At 40.0% G+C, this 26493-nt stretch overlaps 1 protein-coding gene across 1 annotated transcript in view; it reads right to left on the minus strand.

The window, feature by feature from the left end:
* The window catches only part of LOC137632800 (zinc finger protein 64-like), a 102916-nt gene that overhangs the window by 48542 nt on the left and 27881 nt on the right, over positions 1 to 26493 (minus strand). The window contains exons 4-9 of the mRNA XM_068364896.1: positions 21908 to 22262; positions 20967 to 21112; positions 17135 to 17266; positions 11343 to 11454; positions 10343 to 10532; positions 8892 to 8959 (exon numbers count right to left, since the gene is read on the minus strand). Coding sequence (XP_068220997.1) covers positions 8892 to 8959; positions 10343 to 10532; positions 11343 to 11454; positions 17135 to 17266; positions 20967 to 21112; positions 21908 to 22262 — 1003 coding nt within the window. The remainder of the gene's footprint in view (positions 1 to 8891; positions 8960 to 10342; positions 10533 to 11342; positions 11455 to 17134; positions 17267 to 20966; positions 21113 to 21907; positions 22263 to 26493) is intronic.

Genomic DNA, 26493 nt, shown 5'->3' on the forward strand with positions numbered 1-26493 from the left:
AAAATGTGAATGTACATGAGTAATAACTCATTTTGCTATAAAATAAATAAAAGTAAACTAAGAATGTGTTTTTATTGTTTCTGTAACCTTCAAATACATCAATAAAGGGATTTTGACGTAGGAAAAATCTATTTCTGGGCGAGGGACCTGTGCCGCCCAGTGAATAAGCTCCATTTAGCACTTATTCTTAGGTAATTTACTGCTAAATATACCAGAGAAAAAATGTAAAGGAGTGCTAGGTTAACTAGCTCGCTCACCTATTGGTGTCGGTATAAAAATGGGCGTATAATCCAGAGGTCCCGCACTATTTAGATTCATCCACGACAAAGACCCCAATAGAGGAGAGCCGTTCAACCTCACTCGGCACCACCAACTCTGCATCCGCTCAGAACCCAACTCCTTAGCACCCAAAGTTTGGGGACTCCAAGGGAGAGGAGCTGGGAGGGTTCACTGGGCGGCACAGGTCCCTCGCCCAGAAATAGATTTTTCCTACGTCAAAATCCCTTTTCTGGGCTCGAACCTGTGCCGCCCAGTAAATATATACAAGAGAAATGTCACCAAACTTGCAAAATAAAGGAAAAAACATAAGTGTAAGGGAAATACAAGTTGCTTTAATCAGAGATGAGTGCCAAAAACAATTATAAGGGTATCTTAAAAGGAACATAAATCCACTTGGTAGAACAATTGACAAATAAGGTAAGGTATAATAATGCCGTGAGTGATGATATATACAGATACTCAGGAGTTAAAAATTTACAAATATAATAATAGTATTCAGGTGCGAAACCAACGAATACAAATAGGGTATAAATGAGGCAGGTAAGGGGGAGAGATAAAATGACAAGGAATTAACATGTGAGTTACCTGGGGGTAACTACGCTCCCTGCAGCTACTGTAGAAAATTTTAGGGCTTCCAAATGTTTAAGGTAGTGTTTCTTGAACACTGACGGTGATTTCCACCCTGTATACCTGGAAAGGTCCGTAAAATTCATGTGGTGAAAAAAGTTCACCGAAGTAGCAACCGCTCTGATATCATGTGCAAGAGGAAAAGAGTCAGGGCTAGCTTGTTTAATAAAATACAAAATTTGTTGCCTGATCCCTTTAATGGTAATGGTACCGCCTTGTTCTCTAACGAATAGAGGCCCCGAGGAGTTAGAGGAGGTCCGGGATAAATAAGACCTAAGAGTAGTAACAGGGCACAGAGACGGATCTTGCGTGAGGGGAACAATTTTCCAGGAGGACCATCTGTTCTGAGGGTCTTCGTTCTTAGCCAAAAAGAATTTGTTAGGTGAAAGAAGGACCTCTCCCGAAGGAAGGAACTCAAAATGACCCGGGTCTCTCGACAAGGCTGCCAGTTCAGAAATTCTTGCCCCGGAAGCCAAGTTCACCAGGAAAAGTGTTTTCCTGAGAAGGGGAATGTAATCACAAGAACTGTTAATGGTATCAGAAGCCAATTTGAGTACATCATTAAGGAACCAGGTAACCGGGGTAGGACGAGTAACCGGTTTCAGTCTGGCACAGGCTTTCGGAATTGAAGCTAACAAAGAGTCGGTTAAGTCTATGTTAAAACCCACTAGGAAGATCTTTTTCAAAGCAGATTTAATAGAGGTGATAGTATTGGCTGCCAGACCTGATTCTAATAAAGTTCTAAAGAAAGTGACTGTAAGGTTCAAGTTCATACAGTGCACGTCTGAGTCTATCAAAAATTTTGCCAACTTTTTAACTGCAGAATCATATTGGCGGATGGTGGAATCCCGTTTATCTGATTCTAGGAACAGGGTGTTTTGAGGATCGATATTGGCACCATGCATGGCCGCAAACTTCATGAAGTCCATAAAGTTAGGGCGCTCTGAATGTTTGAGAAAGCGTACACAACGCGTGTTTGTACTATCTGAGACAGAACCGGATTGGGTATCGGGTGAGGATATAGTCTCAACTCTCGCAGGAGAGGATACCAATTGCTCTTGGGCCAGTTGGGTGCGACCAAGGCTACTCGTCCCTTGAAGGATCTCAGTTTGTCTAGGACTTTCAGTAAAAGATTCACCGGGGGAAAGAGATAAATCCTTTCCCAGATGTCCCAATTCTGTGACATGGCGTCTGTGGCGTAAGCCTGAGGGTCTAGATTGGGAGCCACATATACTCTCAATTTGTGGTTGGACTCCGTGGCGAAGAGGTCCACTTGGAGACCGGGAACCCGAGAGAGAATCCACCGGAATGACTTTAGATCGAGTGACCATTCCGATTCTAGAGGGGAGGTCCGGGACAAGGCGTCTGCCACTACGTTCCGGACTCCCGCCAGGTGGACAGCTGAAAGATGCCAACGGTTCGAGGCTGCTAGGGAGAATATGGCTACTAGAACATGGTTCAGAGGCCCTGATTTTGACCCGCCTCTGTTGAGGCAGCGGACCACCACTTCGCTGTCGAGGACCAGACGAAGGTGTTGTCTCTTGGGAAGAGCGAGACGTTTCAGGGTTAAAAGAACTGCCATGGCCTCCAGCACATTGATGTGAAATTGGCGGAATAAGGGAGACCAAAGACCTTGAACTTTCCTGAGCTGAGAATAGCCGCCCCAACCTGATAGGGATGCGTCCGTGTGAATGATTAACTTCGGAGGCGGAAATCGAAGGGGAACTGACTTTGACAGATTGTTGGCCCTTGTCCAAGGAAGAAGTCTTTCCCGTAGAATGGGAGGAAGGCGGACTTTCCTGTCCCGGAGCTTCCGGTTCGCCCTCGAACGCCAGACACGATTGATATCCTTCAATTTTGCCTTCAGAAGTAGATCCGTCACTGAGGCAAATTGAAGGGACCCCAGAATCCTCTCTTGGAGTCGTCTGGAACTTACTTTGTCTTTGAGAAAGCGTTTGGTGTTCCTTGCAATCTCTAACCTCTTGGGTTTGGGAAGACACAGAGTATGAGATATAAGATCCCATTGCAGGCCGAGCCATTGGAACTTTGATTTCGGAAGAAGACGGGACTTCTTGAAGTTGATCTGGAAGCCTAGAGATTGAAGATATTGGATGACTCTGTGAGTGGCTTTTAGGCAATTTTGGGAGGTGTCTGACCAAATGAGCCAGTCGTCCAAATAGGCTACTACTTGAATCCCTTGATTTCTGAGTTCCTGAACAGCAACTTCTGCTAACTTTGTGAAGATCCTTGGGGCGATGTTGAGCCCAAAAGGCATCACCTTGAAGGAGTAATTTTTGTCCCCTAGGCGGAAGCCTAGATACGGACGGAGTGTCTCGCTATCGGGACGTGATAATAGGCGTCTGTAAGATCGATAGAGGTGGTGACGGCCCCACGGGGAAGTAAGGTCCGCACCTGCGAGACGGTAAGCATTCGAAACTTGTCGCATTGAATGGACAAGTTGAGAAGGGATAGGTCTAGAATCACTCTTCTCTTGTCCGAATCCTTCTTCGGGACACTGAACAGCCGACCCTGAAACTTCAGGTGTTTCGTTTCTTGTATGGCGTTCTTTTGTAACAGATCCTGGACAAATTCGACTAGGTCCGGAGTGGAATGTTGATGAAATTTGTTCGGAGGAGGAGGCCCTTGAATCCAACTCCACCCCAGTCCCTTGGAGATGATACTGAAAGCCCAGGGACTGAACCTCCATTTGTTGCGGAAGGCATAAAGCCTCCCCCCTACCTGCTGCACCTCAGTATTGGCTTGAGGAGTTGCCTCCACGTCCGCCTCGGAAGTTCTTTCCCTTGCGAAAGAATCTTCCTCTACCTCTGTTCTGGTTTGAACCACGGTGGTAGCCTCTACCTCTGTTATAACTCTGGGAAGAGCTATGAGCCTCATAAGACTGGTTAAAGGCAGGAGAGGTGGTGGAGGCACCGGAAAGCTGGCTCTTAGGGAACAGAACGGTGACATAGTCGTCCGAAGAAGGAGCCTGAGAGGTGGAAGGCTGTGCAGGAGCAGCAGGAGATGGAGGAAGAGGTTGTCGGAAAATGGACGAACTACTCTGCTGTTGCCTGAACTGGGTGGAGGTATACGGGCGGAGCTTCTTCCTACCCCGGGCTTGGTAATTTGCGGGGTCATATTTCCGTTTAGGAGTCAAACCCCAACGGGCTTTAAGGCTCTGATTGACTCTAGTGGCCTCTGCCAAGACTTCCTCCACAAGATCCTCAGGGAAGAGATTTGAACCCCAGCAGGAAGACCGGATAAGCTTATTAGGCTCGTGCCTAATAGTCGCCTCAGCCAGGACGTGTTTGCGACACCTACGTTTAGCAATAGCGAAGTCATAAAGATCGTAATATAATGACTGCAAAGTAGCCTTATTGAGAGACTTAAAGATACTCTCAGTATCATAAGTTAAGGCTATCGACTCCGTAGACGTGGCCAAGTTCAGAGTTCGGCCAACACGTAGGCGGGAATCATACTCCTGTTTAATGAGGGATTCCGGGAGACGGGGAAGCCGTTCACTAAACATAACTGAAGCACAGTCCGCTGATAGCTTGCCAGAAGTAAAAGTGGTATGGACATTGTCCCAACACTCAATACCTGAAGGAAGAAGGAGGGAGATCGGATCTACCTCTCGGATGGGAGGCAAGGGCTTCTCCTCCAGAGCATATTGGAAAGCGAGCTCTGCTACCTTATTGACGCATGGAGTCACGGTGTTTTTGTCCATTAAGAACATTGTGAAGGAACTCTTATAAGGCGTCAACATGGTGTTGGTGCAACCAATATCATTCAGGAACCTAGCCCAAACAGATTGGGCTTGTTCTTTTGGGAAGATGACAGTCTCTTTGGGGACCTTATCCAGCCGAACCAGAGCTTCCTCGGTAAGCCTGGCATAACCATGAAATGGAAATGCCAGACCAGGAGGAAAGAATTCAAAATCCTCTAGAGGACGAGTTCCAAGACCTTCCAACGTTAACATCCCGTCTGAGAATGGGGAATGAAGAGCCATGCGCCAAGGATTATTCTTGGTAAACGGCGGGAGCTTAGAGGCATCCGGGATGAGAGAGCTTTGGACTCGCTCCGGAGCACCTTGCTCTAATGCCCCAAGTCTCTGACCGATGTTAGAGAACATCGTGTCCATCTTGGCCTGCATTTCCGACACCAACTTAGCTTGCATCTCCGACACAATGCGAAGCATGGCTGATTCGGAAAGGCCCGGGCTAGGAGCAGAAGTGGCGGATTGTACTCCCGGGTCGTGAGACTTAGAGGAGGAGCCGGAAGCCTTAGATGACGGGTTTGTATTCAGCTTGGAACTATGGGAAGCCTTGTGGGGCTTACGAGCTTTAGGTAAGGTTCTAGATGTAGACTTATCTTTGGGGGGAACCGGGTGTGATCGATGAGACGAATCACGGTCCCCAGAAAAACCATGAAAAGAAGAGCGATCAGATGAAGAAGAAAGAGCGGGGCTGAGGATAGGAATCTCAGCGCCGGTAACACCTGCCTCACTTACCACCCTACCTGCATCCGGATCATCCAATAACATGGGTTCAACATCCAAGTTCATGGAAGCAACATTGTCTTCCAGATCTCCGGGGGCATCCAACGGATCTTGTTCTTGGTCAATGAATCCCGCTATGGTGGCGTCAATGTGGGCAATGATGGGAGCCGCAACATGCCTAGCCACAGCGGCTGAAGACTTGGCGTTAGGGTAGATCATGGCACAGTAGTCTTCAGATAGGACGTAAGGCTGTTTGGATTTCACGTTCCGGGCAAATCCCCCAACCCACACTTTCAGTGTGGCCCGAGCCGCAGACTTCTGCTCCGGGGATGCCTGAAATAATAGTGGGAATTATAAAAAGGAAGATTCCCAGTGGTCCTTCAAGACCATAGAAATCTTACTAAATAGTGTATGTATACCAAAAAAGGTAAAATAATTAGGAAGGCAACATAGCCAACGGGACTCACCGAATCAGATCCGAGGGTGGTGATGAGGTCAAAACAGACCATACAGTTATCAGGGTGCCAGACCACGATGTCCTCCAGCTGAACTCCGCAGAGGGCGTGAGACGGACATACGGTATGGCCACAAGGCTGATGAAGAACAGCCGCACAGGCCGTCGTCTGTCAATGCACCATCTATAAAAAGAATAGTATATGAGAAACTGTAATTCTCTTAAGTAGGGGCGGGTCCGGAGGACCCGGGACTAACATAAGTCTAACTTAAGACTAGAGCTTAACTGTAATATTCTTAAGTAGGGGCGGGTCCGGAGGACCCGGGCCTAAACATAAGTCTAACTTAAGACTAGAGTATAGCTATCCATTCCGGTCGAGCCGGGATCATAAAAGGATGCAACAAAGAATTAAGACACATGGTGTCTGATTTCCCGGAGCGAGGTTAAGCCCCGGGCCGGGAAATAAAAGTATATCCATAAACCAATATATATAGGAACTCCGGGATAGTGATCTGTCATATATAATCATATATAATCATAGGAACTGTTATAAATTAATAGGGGGGCGGAACTGTAGATAAGAACCGCCAACCGAACCCAGAGGATTTCGTATAACATAATAAAAGTGTGATAGGTGAATATAAAATAGGGTGCACCGGGATCCAACTCTGTTGACCGGTGGCCAACCCGTCTAGACAGAGACGAACCCGCCGGGACACCCGGAGGACAAAGTCCATAAACACTGAACTACCCCCTCTAAAAGGAGGGAAGGCAACGGTCCCCTAGGGGAGGGGGGAGAGAAGCCTAGCCGCCCACCTAGCGAGAGGGGGAGCTTGGGGGAGGATCACGTGATACGGAGCAGCAGGGCTACCAACTGACGATCCCCAACCAGACAGATCAAACGGAGTAATAAGCACAAATATTCATTATAATAGTAATAGCGATGAAAATTATATAAATATACACATAAAAAATTTAGGGCAAGGCATGCAATAATAAATAAATCACAAAGGACAACACCTGATGGCTTATAAAATAAAATTGCCGCCTAGTAACGAAGGTCGGCAAGCCATTACGATACGTAACTGATATCGGCCCTAAAAATGAACCACGAGGGTTCTAAACGCTAAATAATGAATAACCACAATAACAAATAAAAATTTAATTAATAATAAAAATAATACACTTAGTAACACCGCGAGTGAAACTAAAAGCTCTCAAAACAGGAGTACCAACTGTAAGCGGAATCAAGCAAGATCGATATGAACGAAGAGAATAAACTCCTATAATTTAAATATTAAACGATCTAGATTGCTCAAAACACAGCAAAACATAGCTTGGTACTTAACTTAGACGGTGTCTCCTGGGAAACCGATGAAGAAGCCATAATCCAAAGGAAAATAAGCAAAACACGAGAGCACAAAAAAGCGGGTTACCATAAAGGCGTGCTAAAAAGGAGTTGGGTTCTGAGCGGATGCAGAGTTGGTGGTGCCGAGTGAGGTTGAACGGCTCTCCTCTATTGGGGTCTTTGTCGTGGATGAATCTAAATAGTACGGGACCTCTGGATTATACGCCCAATTTTATACCGACACCAATAGGTGAGCGAGCTAGTTAACCTAGCACTCCTTTACATTTTTTCTCTGGTATATTTAGCAGTAAATTACCTAAGAATAAGTGCTAAATGGAGCTTATTCACTGGGCGGCACAGGTTCGAGCCCAGAAATGTGTTTATTTAGGTTTCATAGTAAATCCCAAAATAGACAGATTTTACCAATTTCCAGGAATGTAACACCACCTATCACCATTATTTCTTATGGAGAAATTACATTCCGTTAACACGACATCTCCATGAACGTAACCCTCATGTTAACGGGAAGTTGACTGTATATGTTGATGCCGTTGTAAAGGCAGCAACTGGGAGATGTCAAAAGATATTCCAAAGTTCTACTGTACTTTGAGTAAATGTCCCATAAATTCTTATTTTTGTTCTCTTTGGGTTTAGAAGTAAAGGTTCAGCAAGCATTCCCTATTCTTATAAAATTTCTTAATGTAGAGGACTCAACTTCATAATATCATCAATTATTCCATGATATCCTTTGGACATAGATCTTCAGGATGGACTTACTACTATACCTTCTATCTGAGGCAACAACGCAATAATTCCTCAAATTTCTCATAGAGTTAGGTAACAAAGTTTAATGTTCCTTCCCCTCTTAGTTCTTTGAGTAATGAGTGACTGACATTTCTTTCCATATCACCTTAATGTTTCCTTCGGATCGTTGTCTCTGGGTTTAAGTAATTTTCCCGTCACTATTCAAGCTATGTGAAAATTAAGGGTTTATTATGAATGAGTAATTGGCATCAACCCTTCAAGATTTAAGGAAAAAGCGAAATTAAATAAAAGAATTCTCATCTGTCATGAATTGCTTAGGCTACACTAGTAAAGAATTGACCAAGTGGAATTACATGAGCATGCATCAAGTTACTCCGACCAGAAGATATTCTTCTTTCCATTTGGAGTGTAAGGGATTTCGAAACACTAATGGGTTTAAAGTTAATCAAACTATTCTGTATTATAAATATGAAATGTTTCTGCAGTGTAAGAATATTATATATTTATGTATAATTGTTACCACATACACTGGAACCTTGAAATACGATTGCCCTAATATACGAATGTTTTGAGATACAACAGAAAACTTTTGAAAATATATGCTTTGATATACAACAAAATATTTGAGATACGATTTTGCGATGTGATAGGTCTATAGGCGACCGATAGATAGCGTTGCGTTCAGTCTGTTTGTTTGTTGTTGCTGCATCCTTAACAATTCGTTGTGTAGTTAGTTGTATTTCTACCTATTTTTCGTGTTATTTTGTCTATTTTATTATTTACCATGGGTCCCAAAGCTATAGACAAAGCAGGTGATAAGAAAAAACCCAAGAAAATTATCTTGAAAATGCAATAATGCTTCCAAAACAAAACAGAATATTTAGTGAGAGAGAAATGTCAAACTCCTTAGTTTAAAAACTTACCTGTATGGGTTCTGAGATGAACTGTCAACTGTGAACGATCTTTGGCACTGTATGTACAAAGCTGACACCTAAAATAAGAATAAGGATATTTAAACCGAAATCTAATCTATCATTGCCATACTTAACTTCAAATGGAATACTCTCAATTCACAACTAACTTGATAACCTCAGAATAAAAATAGAAATAAAAATTTTCTGTCTTGTCATGTACGTCCTCCATGGGGATGCTACACCACCACACAACTACAGTACTGTCGTACTATAAGGACTTCAAGGTAGTTTGCAATCCTGATCCATAGTAAATCCTAAACAAAGCTACCTAGGGCTTTATAGATCTCCTTGCAACCAATATAGTATGAGACAATTTCACTATTAGATTGTGCTCCTCAATCAAGATGCTTACCTAACATAAGTCGCAAAAACTTTACGATATCTTTCAATTAGAATTGCATGTTACCCAATGTGAAACCTATGTTCTGGTTTAGTTTCCATCAGTTATTTTTTGTAAATCCTTATTTATTGTTTTTTTCAGAAATTTTAGATCCAACAGATGCCGTCCAAATTTGTATCTTTTTAATGGCATTAAAGTATTCATAAGTCTTTGTCAGTGACAAAACTATTGCAAGGTCATCCAAAAAGAGGTTACTTTGAACTACTTGTAATTGACCCAGCCATGTTAATGCATGTCAACTGAAGCTGAACTAAAAGTCTATTCTTTAAGCCTCATTCAAACAAAAAATAAAATTCTTTAATAACTTTGGATAATCCTAAACAAATTAAAATATAACACACCATTAGCCATAACTATGTGGCAGAGGAATTCCAAAATATTAGCAATGACAAGAAGTTTGAAATGAAATTCTCAGCGAATCAAGAATGATGGTGTGGTCTGAATGGTTTCCGGAGCTTAATAGGGTCGATTTGATATACTGTGTTGGGGAGTTGGGCGTTGTGGCACGTGAGGCAGAATGGCTATATCATATTTCATTGTCAAGAAGCCCTTGCTTCAAAAGATAACAGCACCATGAATCTCAGATAAGATCTATTGCAATTATATATAATTTTTATAATAACAAAAACTAAAAAGTACAAGGCATAAGTAAAACCAAGAGGTTTTTGATCTCTTATTTGTTTATTTTTTGTTTCTTTTTCCAATCATTGCCATTTCTCTTTGAAGTATTTATTTTAATATTGTTACTGTTCTTAAAATATTTCATTTCGATTGTTCATTACTTCTCTTGTAGTTTATTTCCTTATCTCCTTTCCTTAGTGAGCTATTTTTTTCCTATTGGAACCCTTGGGCTTATAACATCCTGCTTCTCCAATTAGGGTTGTAGCTTAGCTACTACTACTGCTAATAATAATAAAAAAAAAAATAATATACAAGTATGCAATGCAAAGTATAGCAGTACCAAAAAAAACACAATAAATATCAATGAATAAAGACTAACCTGTAAGGTCGTTCGTTTGTGTGTGTCCGCATGTGTTTCCTCAGGCTACCCGAGTCAATAGATCGATACTGGCAGTTTGGGTGCTGACACCAGTATGGCTTAACATTAGTGTGAATTCTAGTGTGAACTTTCAGTTTATCACTTCGAGAAAAACACGTACCACAAACATCACAGCGGTAAGGTTTTTCACCTACAAAGATGGAAGGATTTTAATATAAAAAACCTTCTGACAAATGTGTTTACAGGTACCCTATATTGAAGAATGAATCATTACGGGTTACATGTACTTGTAATAATCAACTCAAACAATAGTCTAATTGACTTCAAAATCATCTAAAATAAATCCCTTCATTTCAAGTAAGATGTACCTAACTAATTTTACTGCAACAGAATCAAATAGGCTTATGAAACAAATTCTCAAGAGCTACATGCTGATAAAATATCCTTCCAGGGACCTTATATACATATTGCAGCTACTTATGTACCTTAAGTGTAGTTTAGCACAAATATAACAAACACATGCAAAGAAATTTATTTGCTAATATACACCTTTATATGCAGTCTTTGTTTGATACACTCCTTTAAGGATTACATCATGTATTGCATTCTAAATGAAGTAATTAGGGGTACCACAGGAGTTAGAAAACTATCAGATAAGATCCAAGAATGTAGACTGAGGTGGTATGGTCATATCATTAGTAGAGATGAACAGTATATTGGGAGTAGGGTGATGGAAATGGAGGTACAGGGAACGAGAAGGAGAGGGAGACCAAAGCGAAGGTGGATGGACTGTATCAAGGATGACCTTCGATCAAAGGGATTAACCAGTGATGAAGTGTGGGACAGAGGTAGATGGAGAAAGCTGGTCAGAGACAGCGACCCCAAATAAAAGTGGGAAAAGATGCAGACAAAGAAGAAGAACTGCATTCTAAATTTAATCAACTATTTATATTCCACAAGGGTTGTATCAAAAGTGCATAATTTTTCAAAATATACTTACCGGTATGCTTGCGAATGTGTCTATTAAGATCTTTGTTATGAGTCGTAGTGAAGCTGCAACCTTTGACAGGGCACTCCTTCTCTTTACGCACACCATCATACACAACTATCATCTGGGGAAAAAAAAATACATAAAAAAGCATGGCTATCAAAATCATAAAAGTGATCATATTTGTTAAAACACTACCTCAATATAAAATGTACCTATTGAAGGAGAATAAGAAAACAGGCTATCAATGATGATTTACAAAGGAAAATGGAATGAACTGCAATGTGGAAATTAAAGAATAAAATTCCTTTTGCATATCTTGAAAACATTTGAGGTCGAGGAGGAATGGCCCCTAAAATAATCTAAAAATACATTACTGATACTTTAGCTTCATGATAAGGAGGTTAACAACCCAAACAATATCTATAATTAAGCACTTTCTAGGAAGGCACCATGTAAATATGTATATCTAAAGAATGTGAAGCAAATATTGGTATATATTAAGGATACAGCCTGAGCTCTTTACTATTCATCTTAGAACAGGAGGAAACTACAAAAAATAAAACACTTGAAAAAAAAAAATGAAGAACCCTCCTTCAATATAAAACATTTCTGATTTTCCTTTTCCAAATACGTGAAGTATTGGAAGAGTAGAAGAGTTAATGACTGTCAAAGGCTTTCAGGGAGTGGGTGAGGATAATGACTTAGAATTGGTTGCAAACATGATTGAGCTGAGAGGAACTTGTAGTGTTAGTTTTCTCAGCCAACAACAAAACGAAGACAAAAAAATGACGAAAGTGAGGATGAGGAACAGGGCATCCCACTCGACAAGTTGCGTTGTTGGATGAATTGAAAAATACCACCTATAATATGGATCTGTCCATGGTTTGTGCCTCGAGGTTCATACATGCCGTAGATGAGGCTCTTCTCCGTACAAATACCACCTATAATATGGATCTGTCAATGGTTTGTGCCTCGAGGTTCATACATGATGTAGATGAAGCTCTTCCTCCGTACAAATACCACCTATAATATGGATCTGTTTATGGTTTGTGCCTCGAGGTTCATACATGCCGTAGATGAAGCTCTTCTCCGTACAAATACCACCTATAATATGGATCTGTTTATGGTTTGTGCCTCGAGGTTCATACATGCCGTAGATGAAGCTCTTCTCCGTACAAATACCACCTATTATATGGATCTGTCCATGGTTTGTGCCTCGAGGTTCATACATGCCGTAGATGAAGCTCTTCCTCCGTACAAATACCACCTATAATATGGATCTGTCCATGGTTTGTGCCTCGAGGTTCATACATGCCGTAGATGAAGCTCTTCCTCCGTACAAATACCACCTATAATATGGATCTGTCCATGGTTTGTGCCTCGAGGTTCATACATGCCGTAGATGAAGCTCTTCCTCCGTACAAATACCACCTATAATATGGATCTGTCCATGGTTTGTGCCTCGAGGTTCATACATGCCGTAGATGAAGCTCTTCCTCCGTACAAATACCACCTATAATATGGATCTGTCAATGGTTTGTGCCTCGAGGTTCATACATGCCGTAGATGAAGCTCTTCCTCCGTACAAATACCACCTATAATATGGATCTGTCTATGGTTTGTGCCTCGAGGTTCATACATGCCGTAGATGAAGCTCTTCCTCCGTACAAATACCACCTATAATATGGATCTGTCAATGGTTTGTGCCTCGAGGTTCATACATGCCGTAGATGAAGCTCTTCTCCGTACAGAAAAATAATGGAGAAAATGAAGCAGAAGAGAAAACTGTTGCTCATCACAATGTTCGTCAGTCCGTTAACCTTGGACCTACTCTACGATCTAAACGGAACTTCATTACAGCGATGATGATGCTGTAGGCAAACATTCCCACGCAAAGATGTAAGATTTTTAGTGAAGTAATTTTACAGCATTGGTATAATGATTACTGTAATATCTCACGTTTCATAAACTTCGTAGCAATCAACATAACCTTACGGCAGTAATTTAACAATTTTTTTTTTTTTAAAGCAGACAAGTCTACCAAAATCTAATCAAGAAGCGTGTAAACTTGGAAAAGCACACACTAAACTTTAAAAATCCACCTTAATGCTTGTAGCATCATTTTCTTATTTTCAAATGGTGAAATATTGTAATGCATATCATCAGAAAAAAATTATACCACAAATCACTGTCTTCACTCTTCAGAAATTCATACGCAATTCAGTTGATATTATTATTTTATGCAAAGTTTCTGAAAATTTTAATAAATTTCTAATTTCTAATGTAAGCTACTAATCAGGAATTTAGATGTTTCTGATAATAACTATTATCATAAATACAGTATATGTATCTTAAAGGATTTCACATTAGATACATTGGTCATAGCATTCTTCTGAGATTTAACAATACAAATATTAATAATATTAACATGATTATTAATAATGCTATTATCACTTCAGTACAATACATGTACGTGGAGTTAATGAAAATTAGATTGAAGCCAGTGAGGTTATTCATCTCCGAAATACAAGTGGGAAAACCTTACAAGTACATTAAGAAAAAGGGCAGGTAGGCTCGAAACTCAGTATAAAGAGAGAAGATGCTGATATTGAGGAAAAGTTAATTCCTTTCAGTATGAAGGCAAGGCTCAAAGACGAACGGTGGTCTTTCATCGCCGAGATCAAGATAAGCTTTCCTACCGAAGGTAAAACGAGGAACTCTGCTATTGCTGGAATAGTGGCAACGAAGGGAGAGATATCCCTTCCATGATACCAACTACAGTCCACTTGGCCTAGTAAACCAAAGCCAAAGATCTAAGCAGGTATCCAGACATACTTTTCGGAACTTGTTGCGGAAAGGACTCTCTGAAAGAGGAGGAGCGGGGAAGTTTCCAGGCATGAAGTTGCAATGAAGAAATGTCTTTATGAACGAGGTTCACCTGTGGCTTTTAGAGTAGATTGTGTCACGGAGACAGTTCTCTCGGGATCTCCGTTGGGAATTGCAGAAGAGTCAGCTGGGCGTGATGAGTCTATCGGGTGTGATAAGTCTATTGGGCAAGACGAGTCTTGCTGGAGAGATGGAACTGCCACTGACGCAGCCTGTTCCTAAGAGCAATTGGCGACCACCGTCTGCTGTCGCTGTCAGCAATTCTTCCTGCAAGCAGGAAGATTGGTGAGCAGTGGCTGGTGGAGAGACTCACTATTGGAAGGGGATTGGACGAGTCCAGCTCCCGCCGGAGGAATTGCCCCCAAGGGGAGACCAACAAGCAAAGGAACCTTTTCCCGCGGATGGGAAAAAATGATCAACTTCTACTTCCGCAGTCGGCCATTCTCCCCGTAAGCAGGAAGATTGCTGACCAGAGGTTGTTGGCGGGACTCTCCTGCGAAGGGAGAGTTCCAACTCCTGGAGGTGAACTTCCTGGCCAAACACTTGGTTTTCCATGCAACGAGTTCTAGCTCAAGTTGAAAGTCAACATCGGGTGTTGCCTGAGAAACACAGCCGAAGCTCGAATCTGAGTTCCCCATGAAGGGAGTTATCCCTTGTCCGTTAGGAATGCTATCCTCATCTCTAAGAGATTTAAATAACGATACTGTTTGAACTCTGACCAGGGCCCAGTCATTCGTCGTAAGCTCCTCTTGGTGCTTCTTGAGAAGCTTATTAATGGTGTTGTCATCGACGACAAGCCCCACAGACCTCCAGAGTGTAACAATTTCCTCAACGACAGGTTGCAGAACAGGTTCAGGATCTTTGGCAGTTTTGGTTTCGGCTTCAGCTAGGCCTGCGTCGAATCCCTTGAAGTCTCGTGCAGTGACGGCATCAGGTAACATCTTCTTTCGTGAAGAGTTCAAGGTGCACCTCGAAACCTCCTCCCAAACTTGATCAATGAATCGGAGGCACATCACAATATCAAAATGCTTCTTCCAAAATTCACTTAGGGTGAGGTGTGTACTATCGGTGATTTTGAAACATCTCCTGAAGTGATGTTTTGTATTGAGCTTCTTGAAGTTAAAATCACATGCTGGTCCATGGACTGGGTGAGATGGGTGGTGTGAGATACAATGTAAAGCACCTTGATAAAGGAATACTCAAGAAGAATATCTTCCTCAAGGCAGAAGCATAATCCCACACCAGCAGACATTTTAGAGGGAGGTGCTTCTTTTCCAAATATTTTTTTACAGTTGGACTGAAACAGAGGTTTACCCACTCAACAAACAACAGTCTCATTACCCAGGCTTTTGCATTAGCCCTCCACATCACCAGAAGCTCCTCCTTGAGCACTTTGGGACTTGAAGGCTTGAAGAGTCTCCAAATGATACACCAGTAGGGCCTAGACCTTACAATCCTCACTGGCATTTGAACAGACTGCAAGGATAAGGCTGTCCATCGTAGGCTTTTGCCCGGGCAGCTTCTTTTCTTACGCCGTGATGTACGTTCAACGAGGCATTTTCTTCCAAAAAAAGTCCAGTCTTGCCACATTTAAAGACTTGCTTGGGACTGTTGCCTTCCTCGAAAGTCAACTCGTCGAACGTCTTAACAAAGGCTTTGACCGCTTTCATGTCCTAGCTGGCAGCCTCCCCATGCCGCACCATCGTATGAGTGTCAGACTGTCTCTTGAACTTTTCAAACCACCTGCATTGGGCCTTGAACTCTAGGGGTGCCTGTTGCGATAACCCTTCCGTGTCATCTTCAGCCTAAGCTTGCACGAGATCCCTCAAAATGACGCTGGCCTTGTGGCAGATTATTGTCTCGGTGATCATGTCTCCAGCGATTTCCTTATCCTTAATCCAGAGGAGAAGCAGTTTCTCCACCTCATTATTGACATGGCTCCTCTTACTAGAAAAGACAGTCATGCCCTTGGAAGGTGTTGCTTTCTTGATGACTTTCTTCTGCATAAGGATCATAACTATTGTTGACAGATTTCAGCCATATTCCTTAGCGATTACACTTAGCCGCATGCCAGCCTCATATTTCTTGATTATCTCAAGCTTTGTCCCTATAGAAAGCATCCTCTTCTTTCCTTGAACATCAGCAATGTTCTTAGGACCACTGGCTAATACTGTAAGAGTTGAATAACGCAACAGGATAACTATAAGCATGAAAGCGAAATCACAAACACGAATTCAAATTGAACGATAGCGCTGCGGAACGAAATGGCCAAAGAATGCCGATACCTAGATGCATGATGGGAAAAATGCTGACCAATAGGAGAGCAGGATCTTAGGGCAGTAACTAACATCAGGGTAGGGAGATAACCAATGGGAGAGCAGAATGATGCCGCCCAGTATACAGTTTTGCAGCGAGCAAATCTTAAAACTATTTTCTTGGTGGCTGGGCGAATCTCGTTTCTTATAATGAGGGGGCTTTTTCATAATGTGAGGCGAAAAAATCTTCGTATCACTTTTCGTACCATGATTTTTTTGTATACAGACTTTCAAATCAAGAGGTATCACTGTAATTGGTTTATCATGAAATAAATGAGTAAATGCATTCAAAACCAGAGCTAGATATCATACATAACTATATGGATTATTTACAACTAAAATATAAATTGCAATAAAGACATAAAAGATATAATAAACCTTTGCACAGAATGAATCTGACAAAGTAATAAAAAAATAATTGATTCATAGTTAGCTTTAAACATCTTCAGACATGCATTAGCATTAATCTACTAAACATCAATTTCTCTATTCTAAATACTGTAGTCTATATTATGACTACTTCCCTGCCTACATACAAAACTAAACACATGGAAAATAAATTGAATTCTTTTCTTTTTGGCAATACTGTATTTGACTTACTGGAACCTCCTTTCCGCTTTCATTTTTCTTCATTGTAGTAACTGATGCCTGATTTTGTTCCCCACCAACACCACCTTTCGTGGATTTTCGTGAAGTTGTAGTAGATTTCACCACACTTCCAAAGGATACAACCTGTTTAGTAAGAGAATTTTCATGTGACTTAAAACTCCTCTTCAGTAAAACAGTTGCCTCCTATGATGCAGTATCTTTCATGACATCTGTTTCATTATTGGGCAACTTTAGGATATGTCAACTAATAGGGTAGTTTTCTTCAATTTTCTTTCTCATATGAAGATGGAAAGAGGTATGGCTTTAACAATTCAACTAAGATCAAGGATACAACTCCAGATAAGCATGACCTTAAACAGTAATGTCACTACTTTTAGGAGAAGTTTATTCTGTAAGTGTTAGTACGTAATTTTACTCCTAATTTCATCTAATCAATATCACTAATCCTGGCTGTTTCTTTCTTTTTGCAATTTTAGTCTTAATTCTATTTAACCGACACCATTTACCAAGGCTGTTTCTCTTTCAAAAGCCATCCCTGGAAGTTCTTCCTACTTAGAAATCTTCTCTTGGAAAAGACAGGTCACTTTTCAGGCATGCATCAAGGTGAATGGATGGTAGCACTTTGCAGTCTAATGTTTATTTTCTAAGTTGAAATTCTCCTCTTTCTACCTTTTAAAAGGTAATATTAATATCAACACCTAATCATGGCCCTTTGGAACCTATAGTAGAAAGTATACACATTCATATCTTTATTTCTCTTGTCATCATCAATGGTTCAGGATGTCATCTCTATACGACATAATGACTTAAGTTATGTTTCACCTAGTGTATGGTGGTCATCACGGCCCCATACAAACAATTTTACTTATAAAGGGCAATTTTTATGAGCCCATCAGTTTTATGTCAGTTGTAAAGTTATTGACCCCTGCCAATCTTCACACCACCATGAGGTTGAAACTGGATCCTGGGTCCCAATTATTTATTGCAATTTATCCCAACTAAACAGCAATTTTGGCTAAGGTAAATGATGGATTTATTGTGAAAAGAATTTTATTTAAGCTAAACTTAGTTTTTCAATGGAAACCAATCATTTATATCAAATATCTGAGCTACCCAACCATACCAATCACTTGTAGTTATGACTTAGATTAAAAGATATGAGGGATATTTTCCTATCTTGAATCATGGATACATTGAGTGATGGTTATCTAACCAGAAAAAAGGATTTAGACGAAGGAAAAATCTATTTTTGGGCTCAACCTGTGTCGCTCCGTGAAATGCTCCTTAAAGCACCATTTCAAAGGTATAAATACTGCTAAATATACCAGAAAAAAAAGTTGCATGGAATGCCAGGAATATACCCAGCTCGCTCACCCCTAAAGGGTGTTGGTATTAAAACTGGGGCGAGTGATACCACTACCAGAGGTCCCTTTCCAATTAGACTTCTCCCTCCTCAAAATCCCACGTTATTACGAGGTGTCGTTCACGACAGCTACTGGCCCCCGCTGCCCCCCAACCACCACCACTAACTATCCTTCTCCCATTATTCCTTGTTAGCACCCGTGAACGTTCGGATGTGTTTTTCGTAGCTCTATGTTATTTTGTGTTTTTTAAGATTCAGGAATAGTTACTGATTAAATTTAAAAGTTAAAAGCTAAATTATCAGGCAATATTAACATCAGTTAATAAACATCAATTTTCAGGAACAAGGGGCTAATGTAGTACATCTTAGTTAAACTCTGATGTTTAATTTATATTTCATAGTAGCTCCGACTTCAAGAGCATAAAACACACAAATTTTGGGGAGGGTGAAGTGAAAAAATTATACCCAAATTACGAATTAAATATACAGTAATGGATAAAAGTATATTATATAATGGATAAAAAGTAAATAAATGTAGGTAAAAATTTTGGACAAATAGAAATCTAAATTGTGTCTATAAAACCTATGTTTCTTAAAAAAGTTAAAATCCCAAGAACAGAAATCATCAGTGAAAAAAGGTTGATAAAACTTTTCTCACCAAACCTTAAGACTCTCTCTTTTAAAACTTTACAATTGATAAAAATATTTTTAATGGTTAAAATACTGTCACACCTGCTTCACAAGGTGTGAACATCAATTACCCAAATGTAAGTTTTGTGTGACCAATGCGCAATCTGGCTAAAATGACTTCTGTCTTCATTGCTCTTTGCAAGACCCAAGAAACAAGTGGTTTTATCTGTTTCAATTTATTAATATCAGATTTATAATTCCACTGATCTTGCCATTTTGTAGCTATGAACTCCTTTAAGCGGGTTATATAATCTTTTATGGGTATTGGAAAAGCTTGCTTGGTGAATTAATTGAAGATTTAGCTGTAGCATCCACTTTTTCAATACCCATAACCTAAACATGAGCAGGAATCCAACATGTTTCTATATTAACCCCGAGGAAGTAAAACTTATCAAGTAGCTCTTTATTTTTTTATACCAATTGATTCTCATGAGTGTAGCCCATTAGAGCTTCTATGGTACTTCTTGAATCACTATAAATCACAAACTTATGATTCACCCTATCTTCATAATCTCAATTGCTAATATTATGGCCGATAATTAGGAGGTAAATACCAATGCTTCACTTGGTAATGAGACCTGACTATTTATGTCTGGGGACACTGAGGCACAGCCAGCAACCATTGAAGATTTAAAGCTATCAGTATAAATAACATAAAGTTCTTTCCTTTGAATATGTTCCAAAGTATGTTGTTTATGGTGACTATGAGTACCGTATACAATACAGTAATTATATTTCCTTACTGAAGAAAACTGGCACAATTGATGAAGGTGGCAGAGGAGCATATGAACAGAGGAAATATACTGAAATGACTTCTAGATGACACTGGATAGAAATAAAACAGCGTTATCAAGGTAAACACTTCATAAACAGATACAAGTGGCATTAACGCAACATGAGGATGGTGACTAATAGCGGTATTAATCGCCAATTTAAAGTATCAATTACAATCTCCTTGCTAGCAAGGCTGTCATCTTGATCAATTCCTCAAAATCTGTCCTGTCAACTTCAGCACAGTATACAAATAAAAGCCATCAGTAGGACCATAATTCGTATTTCAAGACAATATTTTTTCTTTCATATCTTTTAGTATTGCTAATTATTCATAAATCTACAAACTAAATTTCTTAATGGGAAAAACTCCAGTTTAAAATAATTCCTATTTCAAGACGCATCGCTCAAAAGTAAATATCTTAATCATTCTAAAGACTGCAAATTGACCCTCACTTGATGGACACTCCCTTGCCCAAGGTATTTTGAAAACAACAAACATTCATAGTGCTTTCCTGGCTTAACTTAGATTTTGAATAATTTGTTAACCCTTTTACCCCAAAGGACGTACTGGCATGTTTCACAAAACTCACCCCTTTACCCCATGGACGTACCGGTACGTCCTTGCAAAAAACTGCTATTTACATGTTTTTTGCATATTTTCGATAATTTTTTGAGAAACTTCAGGCATTTTCCAAGAGAATGAGACCAACCTGACCTCTCTATGACGAAAATTAAGGCTGTTAGAGCAATTTAAAAAAAATATACTGCAAAATGTGCTTGAAAAAAAAATAACCCCTGGGGTTAAGGGTTGGAAAGTTCCAAATAGCCTGGGGGTAAAAGGGTTAAGATATATTTCTGTAAAAAAACTAGGTCAGAACTTTTCGTCATTCAAAGAATAAATTGATCACATTCCAAAAAATTTACTATTCATGTTACTTAACATTCCCATTAAGTATAAAAGAGAAAAAGTACAAGAACACAATATCAAAGGCTTACTTGCTGTTGCTGATGCTCATGGGCAGAAATCTGCATTTCTTGTGTCTGTTGGTGTGGCTGCACAGGTGCCGATGTATAGTGCAATTGTGGACCAGTTCCCTCTACGCCATTAACAACACTAGATATCAGGTGTTCGCTAACCAGGCCTAGAAAAAATATGTAATTCATAGAGGAAGTAGAACATAGCAAAATAAGAGAACTAATATCAAAGCCATCTTCGGCAAAGTAAATGCTGAGTAAGAAGAGAAAAGCATTAAGTAATTATCTAGTAATGACATTGTGACTTTAATATTTACTGTAAGTAATAAATTTTGTGGATTGAAATAGAATAGAATTTCAAACTGGTTACCTGGTTTGATATACTATATCAACTGCGATCAGAAAAATTTCATAAACAAAGAACAATAACCAAATATCTATGTATGTATATATATATATATATATATATATATATATATATATATATATATATATATATATATATATACAGTATATATATATATATATATATTATTTTTTTTATCAAGACTTGTTCACTCTGTATTTGGTGTTACATAGCTGTAATTATATACCCACAAATATTGCTTCATGACATATCTCCTTTATATTTTCTTATGTTTCACAGTATATATACATACATACATACATACATACATATATATATGTGTGTGTGTGTGTGTGTGTGTGTGTGTGTGTGTGTAGAAATCACGAAAGCTGACACGTGATGAATATAAAATGTATTATAGCCACGAAAGGAAAAATGAAAAGACTTGATTGGAGTTAGTACTTTCATCCACTAAGGACATCAACAGACTCAACAATGTATGTATGTATGTACGTACGTATGTATGTACGTATGTATGTATGTATGTATGTATGTATAAACATTTTCAAAATAATCATAAAATGATTGCAAAAAACATGTGAAACCAACACTTTACCTGAACTGACATTTTGTTGGGGTGCTGCCTGACTGGCTAGTTGAGTTGCAAGGAAGGTCGCAACATCTTCCTCTTCCGTATGCATAGTAGAGTTGTTTGAGTTATCAGTCCTAGCTGTGGCTACTTCCATGGGTCTAGGTGATGATGTATTTGCAGGTGGACCCAGAGTATTCCCTATGACATTTCTTTGACCAGTAGAATCTACTTCTTCCTCAATAGTTACTGTTGCTGTCAAAGCATCTGTTTCATTTGAATGAGACTGCCATCCTCCACCGACGCTTGGTAACTGAATTAAACTCGAGTTTGTAGTTTCACTGCTTGTCGTAACTGTTTCAACAATTGAAGTTACATTTTCCTGCGAAAAAAATTAAAAACTATGAAACATCAGTGTAACCAATTAGGCTACTTATAACTTGGGCCATTTCATAATCATAAAATTATTCCAGGCACTACCATGTTGCATCAGAAAACTTTAGTCAGCCAGTGCAATTTCACATGCACAGTGGCATCTTAGGGTCTCAGGAAGGTAACAGCATCATTTTTTGTGTTAACTGAGCAATGAACTGCATGAAATTAGAAGGAATACGACTCAGGAACTTACATTATAAATAATCAGGTTGAATCATAAATTAGTCTAAAAAGTTATAAATTTGAAAGTAATTTGTATTTTTGAAATTTAAAGTAATTTGTAGTTTTCCTAACTACAAATCTAAGTTCTTTACGCAGGAGATAGAAATTAGTGTAATCTGGAGCAGTACTAGAAAACTTTAAACGAGATGTCAACAACTGCTCAGTTTGTTACTAGTGTTACCAGGGAAGCACCCACACCCCACTCACTCACAACCACCCCACTTTGATTACAGTATAGACAGGACTTTTCACGGGTTGGTGAGGACAGGTAAAATTTGTGTAAAGATCTCAGGTTTGTAGAGTTAGGAAAAATACAAATTATTGAATAGTCAGCTCTCGTTTTAAACGAGCTTGGTTTTTATGATTTCGCTCTCTTGTGACACAGAGAACCATATTACGCCACTTCCCTCTCCATGCAGTACAACATCCCATCTCACTATGACTTGTAGTCATCATTTGGCCTCAGTCTTGCATCGTCTCTCTTTGCGCGTGCATCTCCCACTTCAGTTTTTTTTTAGCAATCACGTTATCGTGTAAAAAAGTGATTTATTTGTATACAGTAGTACACACTATATTCCCGGAGATTGTTTATATTTACGGGTTAATATACTATAAATATGTTACCCTACAGTACTGTGCAAGGAGTGGTCGTTGTATAAAATATGCACACTTAGTTAATCTTAAATTATATACATATTGTACAGTACAGTATTACAGCAACGCATAGTACTGTTTATTGTAAATGCAGGCTACGTGTGCGGTGAGTTGTCAAATAGCCAAGTCGTCCGAACGAAAACAGCAAACACTTCTAGTACAGTTAAGCTTTACTGTCACAATAGTACTGTATATATATTACAATAATATACACTACAATATCAACGAGTGTTATACAGTATTGCTAGATAGAAAAACCAGTGATTTGTAGTTTTTACTGTAAGTGTAACATGACTACTGGGTAAAATTATAGTTCCGGTCAGGGCAACAACCTACTGTAGTGTTGCATACTGTACTGTAGCCTTACGATGTCAAGTACATACTGTACATGTGTGCACGTATAATATACAGTTACTGATATCTCTTCCTTTAATTATAAAATACTTATACTGTGATAGATACCAAGCAAAACAATATCAGGCAGTACTTAGTGTGTTAATTGTCCAAGTGTAGGCAATAGGTAGTGAGTTGTTAGGTAGGGAGTTGTCCCACCCTAAGACAGATATTTGCGAAATCGCATTCTTCGCACCTGTCTCAGTTACCTAACCCTTACGAAGGAGGGGGGGCTGATTGTACTTCCAAATTTGTCGTTTGTTCTGACACGAATACAAACCATTGCTCTTTACATAGGAAACTTAACCTATGGTGGGTGGAAGTCCTCTTTTCAACTGGCTAAAACTTTAATAACCGGGAATGCTACATCTGAATGTGGTAGTGCGTGAGATGAGCATAACTATGTCAGAGGATCAACACTGTGTGTAGGGTGGGTAGTGAGTGGAGAATGCTAATGCAACAGTACCTAGGCAACATACAAAAAATGGGTTTGCGAATACATACACCGTGAGTTTACCAGCCCCATTTCCCACTCGTAAGGAGGATGGGAATGTAACCAAAATATCACTAGATATAATAGCTAACCAGCTACATGGGGCTTACCTGCAGTATAATTGAGATCAAACTGACATCAAAGATGGATGCTGTGACTCAGGAGAGGGGAAGATGAAGAAAAGAAAAGAGCCCATTCATTCTTTCCATTCATCTCACACTAAATCCGAAACCTTAATCCTCAACTGACTGCTAATAGTCCTGTGAGGGAGCAAAGGTATCTATATCACTTGCTGAGCAGCCACCAGAGGTCCTAGAGAGAAAGTATCTCGGGACCTGTGTGTTATATCTTGCAGGTAGTGGACAGTGGAAGGCCATGGTACAGAGGCTATGGCACTACCCAAGACTAGAGAACAATAATTTGATTTTGGAATGTCCTTCTCCTGGAAGAGCTGCTTACCATAGCTAAAGAGTCTCTTCTACCCTTACCAAGAAGAAAAAGGCCACTAAACAATTACAGTGTAGTAACCCCTTGGGTGAAAAAGCATTGTTTGGTAATCTCATGTTGTCAGGTGTATGAGGACAAAGGAGAATATGTAAAGAATAAGCCAGACTATTCGATGTGTGTGTAGGCAAAGGGAAAATGAACCATAACCAGAGAGAAGAATCCAATGTAGTACTGTCTGGCCAGTCAAAGGACCCCATAACTCTCTAGCGGTAGTATCTCAATGGGTGGCTGGTGCCCTGGCCAGCCTACTACCTATAATAATAATAATAATAATAATAATAATAATAATAATAATAATAGCGGTAGCATCTCAACGGGTGGCCGGTGCCCTGGTTAACCTAATATGCCTAAATACTATCATTAGTTATCACCTTGATCATTTGTGTTCAATAAGTTCGTTTGTTCGTTATGATCAACAACGGAGTGTACCGTAAACAAACGGAAGGTTTCCGTTTCAGGCGGCGTGTTTACGAAAAGCATTACAGTACAGTGATACCTCGGTACTCGACCATAATCCGTTCGAGATCCGTGTTCGACCTCCGATTTGTTCGAGTACCGAATTTTTTTTCCCCATAAGAAATAATGGTATATATTCTATTCCGTTCCCAAGCACTCGAACAGGCCCAAAATATTAATAAAACGTGTACCTAAACAACAATAATTATCTAAATGTGTATGAAATTGGTCAGAAAATCCTATAAAACAATTTTAAACCATTTACTGTACTAAAATAAAACAATTTTAAACCATTTTCTGTACTGTAGTGAACATACCTTTGAGCAGCGGTTCGATGGCATACAGGGATGGATGTGGAGAGGATGGAAGGGGGAGGTTACTGCTTGGAAGGAGAGTCCCCTTCCATGATGTGGCGGGGTAGTTCTCCTTCAGGAGTTGTTTCTCTCTCCAATGAAAGGGTGGGCAGATCTATTTCAGGGGTTTCTTCTCTTCTTTGTCTCTTCTTTGGAGGAGAAACAGGCTTTGATGTAGCAGCTTTCTTTTCTTTTGTGAAAAACTGGTCTATTGTTAATTGTTTCTTCCTCCTCTGCAGTATTCTTCGAAAATGATACATGACACTATCATTAAACATATGCACTGCCCGGTTTGCTACTGCAATTTCTGGGTGGTATTTTTCAGCAAAAGCCTGCACATCTGCCCACTTGGAACAAATTTCATTGATGAGAGAACTTGGAACATCCTCCCTTACCTCATCCTCTTCTGAAGATTCCTGCTCCACAATCAGATCCTGCTGCTGTTGTTGTTGCAGGTGCAACAATTCCTCCACAGTCAACTCGGTAGAATGGCTTTCTACAAGCTCATCAATATCATCCTTGTCGACCTCAAGCCCCAAACTCCTGCCCATGACAACAATTTCCTCAACGACATCAGTGTCATCAGAAATTACAGGGGTAGCAGTGCTTGGACCCGCCTCTGGTTGGAAACCTTCAAACTCCCTCTCTGTGACACATGATGGCCACAGCTTACGCCAGGCAGAGTTCAATGTCCTATAGGTCACACCTCGCCAAGCTTGGTCAATCATGTTAACAGAGTTGAGGATGCTGAAGTGTTCCTTCCAGAATTCCTTTAGGGTCAACTTCGTGTCACTGGTCACTTCAAAACACTTTCTGAAAAGGGCCTTGGTATAGAGTTTTTTGAAGTTTGAAATGACCTGTTGGTCCATGGGCTGGAGTATGGGAGTAGTATTGGGGGGCAAGAATTTGATTTTGATAAAGCTGTATTCTTCTTTCAAGTCATCCTCGAGACCTGGAGGATGTGCAGGAGCATTGTCCATAACCAGAAGACATTTCATTGGCAAGCTCTTTTCAATGAGGTAAGCCTTAACCTGGGGGGCAAACACTTCGTTTATCCACTCAGTAAAGAATTGTCTTGTGACCCAAGATTTAGTGTTCGA

This window comes from Palaemon carinicauda, chromosome 42, assembly GCF_036898095.1.
Source record: "Palaemon carinicauda isolate YSFRI2023 chromosome 42, ASM3689809v2, whole genome shotgun sequence".
NCBI classification, from domain to species: domain Eukaryota; kingdom Metazoa; phylum Arthropoda; class Malacostraca; order Decapoda; family Palaemonidae; genus Palaemon; species Palaemon carinicauda.